This window comes from Monodelphis domestica, chromosome 8 (assembly GCF_027887165.1).
Source record: "Monodelphis domestica isolate mMonDom1 chromosome 8, mMonDom1.pri, whole genome shotgun sequence".
Lineage (NCBI taxonomy): Eukaryota > Metazoa > Chordata > Mammalia > Didelphimorphia > Didelphidae > Monodelphis > Monodelphis domestica.
The window spans coordinates 87531369-87545734 of NC_077234.1; the positions used below are offsets into that span (position 1 = coordinate 87531369).

At 33.7% G+C, this 14366-nt stretch overlaps 1 protein-coding gene across 1 annotated transcript in view; it reads right to left on the reverse strand.

Moving 5' to 3' along the window:
• Positions 1-14366, reverse strand: part of PARD3B (par-3 family cell polarity regulator beta) — a 1280476-nt gene that overhangs the window by 619095 nt on the left and 647015 nt on the right. The window contains exon 5 of the mRNA XM_001365888.4: positions 11122-11210. Coding sequence (XP_001365925.2) covers positions 11122-11210 — 89 coding nt within the window. The remainder of the gene's footprint in view (positions 1-11121; positions 11211-14366) is intronic.

Genomic DNA, 14366 nt, shown 5'->3' on the forward strand with positions numbered 1-14366 from the left:
TTTTAAAATTCAAAATGGAAGAAAAATAAAGGCAAAAGGTATATTTTACTTATTTATTTTTTAAATTAATTTAGTCAATATAGAACATTATTCCTTGATTACAAGAATCACATTATTTCCCTCTCTCCCTTCACCTCATCCTTCAAAAGGTATATTATTTAGTAAAGAATGCATGAGACCAAATTTATAAAAAAACATAATGTAATCACAATTGTAATGCATATGAATAATCTTTGAAGTATTTTCTTTTTTTTAAAACAGCGGTTCTCAACCTGTGGGTTGCGACTCCGAAGGGGGTCGAACGACCAAAATACAGGGATTGCCTAAAACCATCAGAAAATACATATTTCCGATGGCTTTAGCCACTGAGAAATCGCGCTACTTTACAGCAAGATCTCAGAAAGAACGGGGACCCTCCTGCCGGCACACTGTACTAATATTAGTTACCTATCAGCAGCCCTCCCCCTATGAGGGGTGAAGGATTTTCCCTATCGCCTGGAGAGCAGAATCAAACAGAGACCCAGAGAGAGCACCTGGGAGCTGCCTGCAGAGGGATTAAGAACTAGTCCTGGAGCGGATAACTCCTGGAGCAGATAATGGAGCCGAGTAACCTCAGCAAAGTGAAACCTCAGCTCGAGCTGGAGGGAGAAAATAGAAAGAAGAAGGCAGCATCTGCAGAACCCCTCCCCAGGCAGGACTTTCCTCCTGCCCCAGCACTCAGGCTACCTCCGGCTGGATTAATATTTCTCAACATATAATTAAATATTGTTTTTGTGATTAATCACTATGTTTAAATTTTGTTTGATTTGTAGCAATGAGAATACATAATGCATATCAGGTATTTACATTCTGAATCATAACTATAGCAAAATTACAGTTTTGAAGTAGCCACCAAAATAATTTTTTGGTTTGGGGTCACCGCATCATGAGGAACTGTATTGCCGGGTCACGGCATTAGAAAGGTTGAAAACCACTGTTTTAAACCCTTACCTTCCATTTCAGAATCAATACTATGTATTGGTTCTAAGGTGGAAGAGTGGTAAGGGTTAGGCAATGGGGGTTAAGTGACTTGCCCAGGGTCACACAGCTAGGAAGTGTCTGAGGCCAGATTTGAACACAGGAGCTCCCATCTCTAGGCCTTGCTCTAAATCTACTGAGCCACCTAATTGCCCCCTAAAGTATTTTTGAATAATTAAATTTGCTTTTTCAAAGGCAAAAGAAAGACAAGATAAAAAGATATATTCCTTAATATAAAAAAATTTGACGTAACTAACCCATAATAGATTAAGAAAAGGAGAGACTAGCAGCATCAATGGAGGATGTACATGACTAAAAAATATATATACATACATCAGTTACTCCTTCCAATGCAAAGGCAACTTTTTTTCCACCAGTAATAAAAAGCTTAACTAAAAGGCTTTTATGTGCATAATAATAATGAACAATTAATACTCCTTCAGGTCTTATAGAGAGCAAATATAAATGACATCGAGAAAATGCCAAAAGCTGAATAAGAAAATATTTAAGGTCAGAAATAGCTAGCTAGACATTATTATTTCCTATTTACATGAAAATAACTTTAAACATGATGTCAAACCCCAAACAACAATTGGTATGAGTGCTTTTCTCTTCCAAATTGAAAATGGTAGAATTGTGGCTCTTTTCTGGAAAGTTAGGCAAGGTATTAAGAGGATATTTTGTGTAAAGTCCTTAATGAATTCACTAGGCATGAAATATTCTCTAAATTACCAATAATCTAATATGACCAAATTAACTATATTCTGTCAAGTGGAATTAAGTTTATTTTTCTTGTTATTTTTCTATGTAAACCTTGTTAAATCAAGGTGGTAAAAAAGAACATGTCATTTCCCATTGTGTACAGAGAGATGATGAAATTCTAAAGTTAGTAATAAATTCCTAATGAATACTACCACACAGATACTGGCATCACTTGAAACTTGTTCAGTCAAGTAGTCTACGTCAGAAGCCTGGAATTAGAGAACCAAGGCACATCTTCATATAGACAAAATGATATTTCAGGGTATATAATACTCAATCATTCTTGCTATATAATGTTGAAAATGGTAATTGTTAGGTGTTCATATTATATCAAGAGAGAAAATATTAAAAATCATAAAGTATCATTTCAAAACGTCTCCATTCCCCTGATTCTACAGCTATCTAGAGAATGGAATATGGCTTTTGATAAGACGGTAATCAATCCTTTTAATAGAATCACGGATTCATAATTCAGGATGGTACCTTAGAGATATCATCTAGCCCTGTGTGCAGCAAGAGAGGACCTGGGGCAGATTAGACATTAAAGGGATACAGGATGCAGTCATGAATTTTCTCAAATGATAGATAGTAACATTATAGCAGATTTTTTTTTTTTTGTTATGAAGAGTTTCTCATGCTGAAAAAGTTTGGGAACCACTGACCCAGTCAAGTTCTTGGCATGAAATGCAGTGTCTCAGGATAATGACAGTGTACTTCATTTTTAAAGACCACCAGGGTTAAGAATTTGCTTTAGCATGATAAACTATATTTATGCTTAACCCTCAGAGTTTATCATCTTTACTATTTCTAGCATTTTATTTATCTGTACAAAGAGAGTAAAAAAATAACATTTTACCATATCTATTATTAAAATCCAGACAATAGTTACATATACCCAATTTATATAGTATACCCAAACCTGTGTTAAGAAATGAATTTCTCTTTAATACTTTGTTCAAGTGACAAAGAATAATAAATAAATATTAATCTCCAAATGGTAATTATGTTCCCCATATGATTTGTAATCTAAAGTTTTAATTAAACAAAATAAAACTCTCTATAGCACAAGGAGACCTTTGTGCCATATTAATATTCAGTTCTTAGCCTCTTATTATCATGTATTCTATATATTAATTTAATAGAAAATGAAATAATCTTTGACCCATCCTTGATTAGAATGAAGTTCATTCTTGGCAACCATATTGTAGATAGTCCAGAAAATGTCAACATATCTCAGAAGGAGTAGACAATTGTTTTGAAGGGTGCCAGATAGATCCTGCACATGATTTTGACCATATGAACATTAAGGTCAGTCTCCTTCAAGAGAAGGAGAAAAACTCTGGGCTGACAGGTAGTGGGGAATTTCAAAGTTAATTCTCATGGTTCACAAGAATATACATTTGTCCAAAACATGCTCAAAAACACATTTTGGATTTGTATTCATTCCCTATTAATATTGTCATTCAACAGAATGGATGATTTCACTGGTTGAAATTAGAAACTTTCATATGAAAAATATAATATCAAAGTATGCATGAAACCAGTGGCTGCTTGTCCTGTATCTCAAGTCTCAAAATTTGAGTTAATTATTAAAGGAAAGGGTATTAAACTTGTAACTTTAATTCTTCAAGACTGAAATTCACTCAGTATCTTTGGAAGAATGTAAACTTGAATAAGATAATTTTGTTTCAGGGACAAGACTGGGGCTATTAAAAATATTGAATAATTTTCAAAAGAGAATTCTCTCACTAATTCTGGGGCCAGCATATTGCCCATCTGCTACGTATGCCAAGGACATAGGTACCCACAGATCAGGTCTTTAAGATGTGCATCCATTACCATTAGACTAAAGATATTCTTTGATGGGTCACTAATTATTCAGTAGTTAAACTGTACTCTCTTTAAAAGATTACAGAACTCAGTTAAGAGTCTCTGAAATATCTACTGCAGACAGAAGGAACTGAAAAACTTCATCATCTATAGGGAAACTCTTTTCCTTTTCCCTTCTGTGTTGGATATTCATTCTCCATGACAGTAATAAATACTTCTGGCTAGCACAGATGTCCTCACATTATGTTTTGCTTGATAGTAATAATCAGAAGAGTTATTTCTGTTACTAGACACTGAGGATGGCATTTAGACTTATTAAATTCTTGCCTCTTTCACCAATGTGTTCACTATTCTCCTATCAGGCAAAACACATCATTAGTTCTGTACAAAGGAAATAAGTGAAATAGACTGATAAAAAAAAGTTTGGTAATAAAACATTTAAACATAGAGCATATTCTTACTGCAAATAGGTTGTTGGGGAGAGTAAGCAAGAAGTAGGAATCATGAATGAGGAGCCCATATTTGAAAATTGTAGAGGGATCAATTTATACCGTTGCCTCCTAGAGGACCTCAGTGTCTTCTGATGATATCACAATAGTGCTCACACTTTAGACCATAGCATCCCTGATGGTCACATTATACTATTAAGCTTACTGGATCTATTTATTGCTTGTTATATTTGTTATTCTGCTAATTTTCTAGATGTAATTTTTTTAAGTCTTCTCTGATTTCCATTTCTTTGAAGCCATCTAGATCATTTCACCTTCACTCAGATGGAATAGAATGACTAAGATTTCTCATTCCTAAGGGCAAACTGACAATCATTTGGTCATAGTTATCATAAGGATATGATAAAAGTAATTCAGTGATTCTCTAGGGTTAGACTGAGTCAATCCTCTATGTCTTCTGTTTCTGAAACAGATATCAGTCATCTTTTTATGTAGTATAGGGTCAGATGATCTAAGACATCCTCAAGATTCTCTATTGCTAATTTGCCATTGAATTAACCAAGAAAAAAACTAAAGAGGCAAATTAAGTGTTTTTCATTGACTAGACTGAATTATTGTCTCTTTTTTAAATGATTGTAAGTAGAAAAGACTAATGAATGTCGTAGTACATTTTGCCTATACAAAACCTCCATAATATGGATTCTTATTTAGTATTGATTTTCTTCTTAGATTTAAAAAGCTTAGAGTCTAAACACACAAGTAATTTGGAAACAATTTCTGCATTAATAACCAACATTTCCTGTTAAATTTCCTGTTAAAATATAATCAGTTTCTTTTTTGGTGAAATCTGTTGGTGATTGTCTAACTTTCTTCTTGAAGAAAGAATTCATGGTATATATAGGCTTTCTCATCTTTGATTTCTTCTATTTGCTGTGCTCCTATGCTAATCTTTTCATTAAATTGTCAAAGAATTAAAATATATGTTGACTCAAATTGGAAGGTTTTCTTGAATCGTTCATAGAATTTCTCAAATCCTAAACCTCTGTAACAGCTGTTGGCACATATATCATAAATAACTGTAATGCATGCCACAGAAGCATAGCAATATAAGACAACCACAAGCAAGTGTCCAGTGTAATGACTGCATTTAAATTAATAAAATGATCATTGCTTCCAACTACTCCCCTTTTCTCTCTAAGAATTTGGTCCAATTTAGCTGCAACATCTTTTTTGTCTTCTGTATCATATCTAACAAAAATGTCCAAATTCAGATGATGTAATTCTGTCTCTAACAATTTCCTCACGATGGTCATTGCACAAGTACCTCATATTTAGAGTTCCAATAGTAATAGGAAAGTTAGACAGTCTAAAAATAAACATGGTTTGAAAACCAGAATGATTCTTGGTGTGCTCTCTTTGTCTTTGAAAGAGAAGACAACAATGATTCAGAAGACTGAGAAGGAACTTATTTTTCTATCTATTTAAATGGTATCACTGGCCAAAAAATTAACAACAAAACAGCCATTTATCTTGTTTAAGAATGCTTAAAAATGTGCATGCATGTGTGTGTGACATCTAATCGGTTTAAGATTGATTCCTACTTTAATGGATTCTGATTGCCCTTTCTAATATCTGAACAAACAATTGTGGTATCTTTAAAGCTAACAATTACAATTTTCCCTTTTCATTAAAAATTGTTTTTATATCTGTTAACCTACTAGGCTTGCACAAGGAAAGGCATGAAAGGATTTCAGACCTATTGATTATAATTTACATGTGATTTTTGAATATCTTATATATTTAACAACAAAAATTATGAATATTTCAGAGGGAATTTCTTACTCTGGTCTTGATCCTTTATTTCTATCAAGATTAGAGAAATTACCATGAAAATAGAAAAATAGGCAAATGCATTTTTTTGTTGTTTTGAAGAAGAAAAAGAAAATACAGTAAAAAGAAATAATTGACCACCACATAGGGTTCTTTGCACACATTATCTTTTTAGACTGAAATAAATGCAAGTAATAGTACCAGATCCTATTCATTACTAGACTAAATTTTTTCAAACATTGAGTTTTATATGAGACTGGAATAGATGTTATGAAAATTTTTTACTTTGCCAAAGTTTGTAGTATATCTTAAAAACTCACAATGTAGTAAGACCATTATGTATGTAGTAAGATCATTATGCTAAGATGTGTATTATGAGGGCTGGACTTGAGAGGGAAGGAAGATTTGGAGGATTAAATATATTTAAAAGGGGATGGAAAGAATATGCTGAAAAAATATTTTATTTGTAGGAGGAATAGAACAGAATGCCAGAGATAGATTCAAAGGATGGTATAGTAGGAAACAATGGTTGACTAGGTGATGAGAGATTAGGTCACATGAAGTAGACAAAAAAAGGGAAAACATAATCATGTTTTAAAATGGAATGACAAGTAGGGCAGGCAGTATTCACCTGGACCAAGTACAAAAAAGCAGAAGGGTCAGAAGAATTAGAATAAAAAATAATTAATTATGGTAGATATTAGTAGACAAAGTGGTTATACACAAATCACTGGAACTATATGGCATCATCAAAGAGTTTGAAAGAACTCAAGGTTGAAATTATACAACTCTGGTCATAATATGAATATGTATTTACAGAAAAAGACATAGATTCTCTTTAGGCTAAAATATATAGTTTCAATAACCATAAATATAGGAGAGGACTAGAATTATGTCATTAAAATTTTAGGAACCACACATTGATGAGTAGTACTCATTATGCTGGATTAGCTGATAGAATAAAGATAGAATTATTGAACATATAATATTACTCTTAAAGAGGAAATCACATTCACTGATATGTAAGAGTACTTTAAGAGAATAACTAATCATTTGGAAAAAAATAATTTAGGTTTTTGAAAAGCTTTTGACAAGGTTCCACATTAATGGCTTAAAAATAAAAGCCTTAGTTTTATTAGAATAATGGAAAAAGAGAATGTACTGGATTGTGGATAGGAAACAAACAGTGTGGACAATGAGGAATTTCCCTGAAAGTAATGAAAGTGCAAGTGCATCCCCAGAAATGATGCTGAAACAAATCAGTATCTACTGTTTGAACAACAGTTCCATAATTTTTAATAAGTTTAAAAACAGTGATTAAAGTGAGGTCAGAGATACTGATGTTGATAGGAAAGCTGAGGTCATTAAGAAGTAGACTAGCATCAAGACAGGAATATAAATGATTACCAATATAACATGAATAGAACCTGATTAAAACTGATTTCAAATTAAGATGATTAAGAGATTTTGGAGACCAATATGTGCAACTACTAAATGTTCATATTACTTACTTCAGGTAAAGCTCTCAGAGATTCAGTTACAGTCAATCTTCTTTTCTTTCTTTCTTTTTTTTGATCATGGGCTTTGTAGAAACAGATTCTCTTTCCTTTACATAAACAGTCATCTCTCATTATATTGTGGTTCACTTACATTGGCTTCACTGTATCATTGGATTTTTTTTTTAAATCTCTAATTCTGTATCATGGAGTTACACTTATAGAGGCACATTATTGGCTGATGGAATGAAAGATGATCAACCACAACACTGTATCCTGGGTGCTGATTGGCTCAATTATTGTATGTTAATAAGAGTGTGTAAAAGGTTGATAGGAAAGTGGGAAGGGTTTATAAATCCTTAAAATATATATAAACAATAAACATACTTTGGGGATTTTCACCTATTGTAGGGGTCTCTGGAATGTAACTCCCACAATAGATGAGGGATAACTGTATACAAATATGCTTGCAAACACACCTGCAACTACTTAACTACACACAATCAATTTATTACATAACAAAACTAGGCTCACACAGTGGATAGTAACTCCAGCATTAGCCCCTGAGGTTTTACCCTTAGGAGATGAAGTCCTCCCTCACCCTTGACTTTTTTCCTTATTTCTTTAGGGTGAGTCACTAATGGAAGGGCTGATTCTTGGGTTTTCCAGCATGTCCCAAACTGGAACCCTGCTCCATCATCATTTAATTAATCTAAATCTCTTCCCCCAAGATCCCATTCATTGAAAGAACACATTCATTGAAGGTCTTCTTTCCATTCTTTCTTGGTTACAGCTAGTGATCTGATCTACTTCTAGTCTCCATCTACCCCCCACAAATCTTTTGATGTAGCAGGTTCTGTTTAGCTAGAATATGGGGGAGAGAAGGCAAGTAAGGAAAAAGAAGCCCAAATACGTCAGAGCTAGGTTATGTTCCACAAACTGTATTAGTAAACATAGGTACCAAAGCAATAGGGCTATTAGCAGTGAGTATGTCCTCTGTCCTCAATTATTGCTATAGGAGAAGAAGGTTCTTAGTTAAATGCCTGGAGCAGATTGCTTCATACAGATAGGATTTAGGCAGAATGATATGGGGCATACTTTGCTCACAGGTCACTATCATCTATGGATGATGTTCATTCCTGGGGATCATTCTCCAAAACTGACACTACTGCCTTGAAGGCTTCATGTATGTTGTCCACCCATTGGTGCTTTACTATATTCCTCTGTAAAGCAAAGTTCAGAGAATTAAATAGGAAAGTGAGAAATGACATTAGCATCCACTCATTTGCCTGAGATGTATAGGAAAAGGTCAATGTTGCCCACATAGAAGATGGTTATGTTCTCCAAAAAGATAATCTCAATGTCAGAGTCATGACCTTTATTGAAGACATTTTTCTCAAAGACAGAATCATTCCAATACTTGGCCAGAAGCTGATGTCCACTGTTATCTCTTTGACAGTGTAAAAAGATAGTTCTGGAAACTATAGATCCAGATGGTCTGAAATACCAGTGCCCAGTTTCCTTTTCCCCACCACTTCCCCAAATGCTGATGCTGTATCACTCATACCCATCCGTTGGGTGGAATATTGAGCAAAGTTACAGTCCCCATAACCTGAACTCAAGTTATCCATAAAGAAGGGGTTTATTCAGTGAGATGATGATAAATACTAATAAACTAGCATCGAAAGGCTTGTGTACATAACAGGTAAGCAACATTATAAAAAATGTTATAACTTTTTTTAAAGACCAGGGCATTGTTTGTACCCATTAAATAGGTAAGTACAGAGATCAAGATTCAACACTTAAAGAAAAAAGGGGGAGAAAAACAACCTAAGGAAGGGAATTAGAAATGGAAAGAGGGAAACCTCAGGACAAGGAACATAAGAGCAAATACAAGGAAACCTCTATAGCGATCTATGAGTTTTTTTCCCATTTTTAAGTATTCATGAGGATAAAAGAATGTATGAAATTAAACACATGCTTCAGAAAACTTCTGATACTAAGAAATGGTTTAGGATGTGTTCTTTACTCTTGAGATAGAATCAATGTATATTAAAAAGTGAATGATAAGATTTGAACCCTGTGAGAAGTCACTTAACTTTTGTTCAGTTGTTTTCAGTCATATCTGAGTCTTCATGATTTCATTTGGGCTTTTCTTGTCAAAGATATTAGAGTAGTTTACCATTTATTTCTCTAGTTCATTTTACAGATAAGGAAACTGAGGCAAACAAGGTTAAGTGACATTCTTAGGGTCATATAGCTAATGTCTGAAGCAAGGTTTGAACTAAAGAAGATGAGTCTTCATGACTTCAAGCCTGATATTCTTTCCACCAAACCACCTAGCTGCTCTGCACTTACCTTTTTCTAGGAATTTATATCCTGTATTTATATATTCACTCACTCTAATTGTTACCCTTCTTTAAATGTTTATACCAATTTTGATCATTAATAATAATATGTGGATAAAAATGGTGATTTTGACAATATTATATTTTATAGGAAAAAACTTAAAAGTTTAAAAATGGTTTCTTCCTACTCTTTCAGTAATCAATGCCTAGGATAAAGCCAAGTTGGTTGGTTGATGATACCAAAAACCAGTTATATGCATTTGCCTGAAGAAAGCTACTTAGCCTAATACTTATGAAGTGCTAACCAGGTTCTAAGAGCATACTTTGGAAATTGAAATTTATAATCTTTTGGCATACGTTACAAGTTGGAAAAAATATTTTCAATTTATAAGGTGCTGACAAACTTTCAGAAAGATTACATTAAGAAAGAACAACAGGTATAAAGAAAGAGACTCCCATTTATAACCAATCCTATTAATCTTATCAAAAGGTAGATTTTGTGTGGTCAAAAAATAATGTCAGTCATTGAGTGAGGCAAAGCTATGGAACTCCAACCATTATGGTCCAGACAAAACATAGCTCTAGTTAAAGGAGAAAGGCTTGGCCTCAAAGGGCTGAATTAGGAACAATGGAAGGAGGTTCCTGGGAATTTTTTGGCTTGATACAAGGATAGACATATAATTGGAACAACCCAAAGCTTCCTCAGGAGACAGTTGATTCCTCCTCCCTGAAGACCTTCAGATAGAGCCAACCTGTGTATTAATCTTTCTGGGGGATTGAACTAAAGGAAATTCTTCTTTACATATGGGTTGGAGTAGGTAGTTTCTGAGATTATTTCCTTTGTTCTTTAAAATCAAATGGTGTCAAAAATAAAAGATGCTTGGTCCTGTTAGCACTCATTTCCTTCAGTTTGGCTCATAATATACATAATGATCAACAAAAAGAGCACAATCTTGTAAAATTAAGGTCAATAATTACTCAGATCTATCAAAATTGAAATTATTTGACACCCACCTTAATGTACAGCAGTCAAAAGAAAGGTATTCACAAGTTTTGCAGCTTGGAAAGCAAATCAATACCAACAAAAAGCAGGGCTATGAATGAAGAGGGCAGTTGACCAGTTCAGATGATGTATTCCTTTCGCACACCGTGACCCAGATTTTGCAATTCTCAAAGAAGCAACATATAATTTTCATAAAAGAAAAAGCTTGAGTCAAGTATGTATCACAATGGTCTCCAAAGCCTAGGTATTTACAGGATTAGTATGATGGAAGGAAAAACTATTAATGAGAACATGGTGATGTTTCCAAAAGGGCATTATTTCAAGTTCTGAGAAAGAACTGTATAGACATGTTTATGAAATTGAAAAAAAGTGCTGATTAGAAGTACCTGGATGTGTGCTTAGCATTTTGTGATGTCTGCAGTTCTGGCTGTCCACTAAACATGACTTCCCCATCTTCCAAACTCTGTGGTGAACCCTGTAGCAAAAGACATAGGTAAATACAGACATTCCATGTAGGTTTTGAAATCAGAACAGAATGTTCAAACATTGAAAAACCCTTGTGGTTTTATTCTCTATTGGTCCAATTCTCTCATCTCTGGGAAGACTTGGGAACAGGTGTTAGTCATTTCACTTCTCCTTGTGTTCTTTTCTTATTTGGTTTCTGAAATGCCCTCCTGGACTTTTTACATGCAGTGTAATGTTAAGAGTGTTGGAAATGATCATTTACCTTTGTGTTCGTCATCTACAGATTTTTTGGTATGGTTTTTTTTTTTCCATATAAGCAAGGAAAAAGAAGTACCAAGGGAAGACACCATTGACAGCCAGTGATGTATTGGCTTTAATGTACTGTACTGCACCGTAGCCCTCATGGTAGTAATATAAACAGAGAAAAATCCATAAAAAACATCTTGCCTTGAGAGGTCACTTCTTTCAAGAATGTAACAGGAATATAGCTGAAAGACATAAATCTACACCTGTCATTCTGCCAGGGAGAATTTGATTTAGAATGTGATCTTCACCAGACCGAACTGAAAGCCAACCATTTAATTTCTAAAATGGCAAAACTCTCTCCCAATGTAGAAGTGGATTGCTTTGAGATGATTGGTGAGTCATACTTCTAGAACAGTAATGGGAAGATGTGATCTAGAAATAGAGCCATATATGGGGGGTCTAATTCACCTAAGAATCATTTCTGAGTTTGCTACCAAGATCATGTTTGCGCACTTCCAGTGGATATCATCCCAGTGAACCACAGTTTTTCAGAAGAAGGTTAATGGTAAGAGACAGACAGTTTTCCTAAGCTATTTATCCAGGCTAGAACATGAAGAATCTTTTGCCATAGAGATAGTCATTTTTTAGTACTGCTCTGAGTATATAGATCAAGGAACCTTTGTGTAGTTCTGAGAATCTTCTTTTAATAAAAAGATATATATATATGTAATGAATTTTTGCTTCTTTTTTAAAAAGTATCTCATTTTCCCAATTATATATAATAATTTTCAACATGTTTTCTGAAATTATAAGATCCAAATTGTCTCCTTCCTTCTCTACTCCCAGAGATGGCAAGCAATTTGATCTGGATCATACATGTATTATCATGTAAATGGATTTTAGTTTTAAAATGAAAATATACTCTAATTCAATCTTATTTTATGAGAAATTTACATTTTAAAAACTACAATAACACCTTTAAGAAAATAATTCACTTAAGTACTATGTTGACCAGAGGTATTTGTTTAAATGAACCACTTCTCCCCCATTAACTTTCTCTCTCTTTTTTTTTTTTGGACGAGGAAGCAAAATGTCATATGGAGGTTATTGGTTTGGTAAGTTCCTTTACGTGTCCTAGCAGTTACCCAAATAATGACAAAGAGGGAAAGGAATAATAAGGTAAATTTATAGCTATAAAGAACCTGAAAAATTATTTAATCTAATCTATACATTTTAAAGATGGATAAATTGAGATCCAGAGACAGTAATTAACTATTAGCAAGTAGCTAATAGATTCAGGGCTTGAACTAGGGTGACTCTTAAAACCCGTTGCTTTCCAGTGTACCATGTTACATGTTAATTTCCACTTAAAAAAAAGCAAAATAATAGTTTGAGGGCACCAAAATTAAAGAACATAAATATTTTGAAGTAGCAATGTGAGTGATTGATAGGACAAAATGAGACATGCTAGACTTTGGAATAAAGGAAATGGTGGGGAAGGAGAAAAATCTAAAAAAAAAATTGCAGGTTTTTATGACATAATTCAACAACATTTATTCAATGCCTATGTAGAGAAAGAGTATTGCTAAATCATTTGGGCAAATAAAAAAGTTTAGATTTTAAACAATTTATGCTTCAGGGGGCTTTCAGTCTAGTAGGGAGATTCATGAGCATTTAACTGTGCCATCACCATTATTGCCTGACAAATACATCAAAATACTGGTACACAAAGTAATTGTTTTTACTGATTAAGTGGAAATGGGGGGATCAGGGAAAGCTTCATGGAGGAGGTTGTATGAGATGTATTTTAAAGGATGGGTAGAAATGTTGTAGAAATAAAAGTACTAATAGTCAAATTGCTTCATGAACTTTCATTACACTATTTTTACAACAACCATGTGAACTAAGTAGAGAGTGTTGAAGCCAGGATATAAAAATCTTGGGATTCTGAGTCCAAAGCTCTTCATGTTATTTCATACCACAGAAGAAAAGAAGCAAACAGGAATCATTTACAGACCTCAGTCTTTTTTAACCTAAAAGTTGGATGTGTGATTACACATTTGAGTCAGCTATGTGGTATAGTAGGTAAAGTGATGGACCTGGAGTAAGGAAGACCTGATCTCAAATCGTGCCTGAATCACTTACTAGTTGTGTGAACAAAGGAAAATGACTGAAACCCCTGTCTCAATTGCATCATCAATAAAAAGATAATAATAATAGAATTTACCTCCCACAATGGTTGTGAGGATTAAATGAAATGATAAATATAAAGTGCTTTGCAAACTTTTGAGGCATTATGTAATATCTAGCTATTATTACTATCTATGATTATTTGGGTAAGCAAATAAATGCCTAGAGTAAAGGTAGTCTCTTCTTCATTAGTGATGTGAAAGAATGTCTTAGCCAACAAATTTGAAGGTCTAGGGCTCAGAATAACTTGAATCCTCTTGAAATATGCTATAAGAACCCAAATTTAATTTTAGACATTTATTTATGGCTACAGTTCTATACCAAAATATATTAAATCTACAGTTGGTTCTTGTTTATTTAGTCAGATGAGGAGGGATATGGGAACACAGTCAAAAAGATAAGTAAGAAATGGAAGTTAATTAAAAAATCATTTTTATTTAGCCTAGGGAAATGATTTTGTGTTTATACATGACTATGGGAATTCCCAGAACATCAAAGAGAATAATCAAACCAGTTATATAAAGGTCTGATCCTCCATATTTATCTCAAAGACTTGTAAGACATGAGAGTTGAGAAGGACCTTAAAGATTTTCTACTCTAATCCTCTCTCTGTCTCTCTCTCTGTCTGTCTGTCTCTCTCATACACACACATATGTGTATATATATGGATCTACATATAAACATATATATGTATTTACATTTATATGAAGAAACCAAGTTTGAGAGAGAT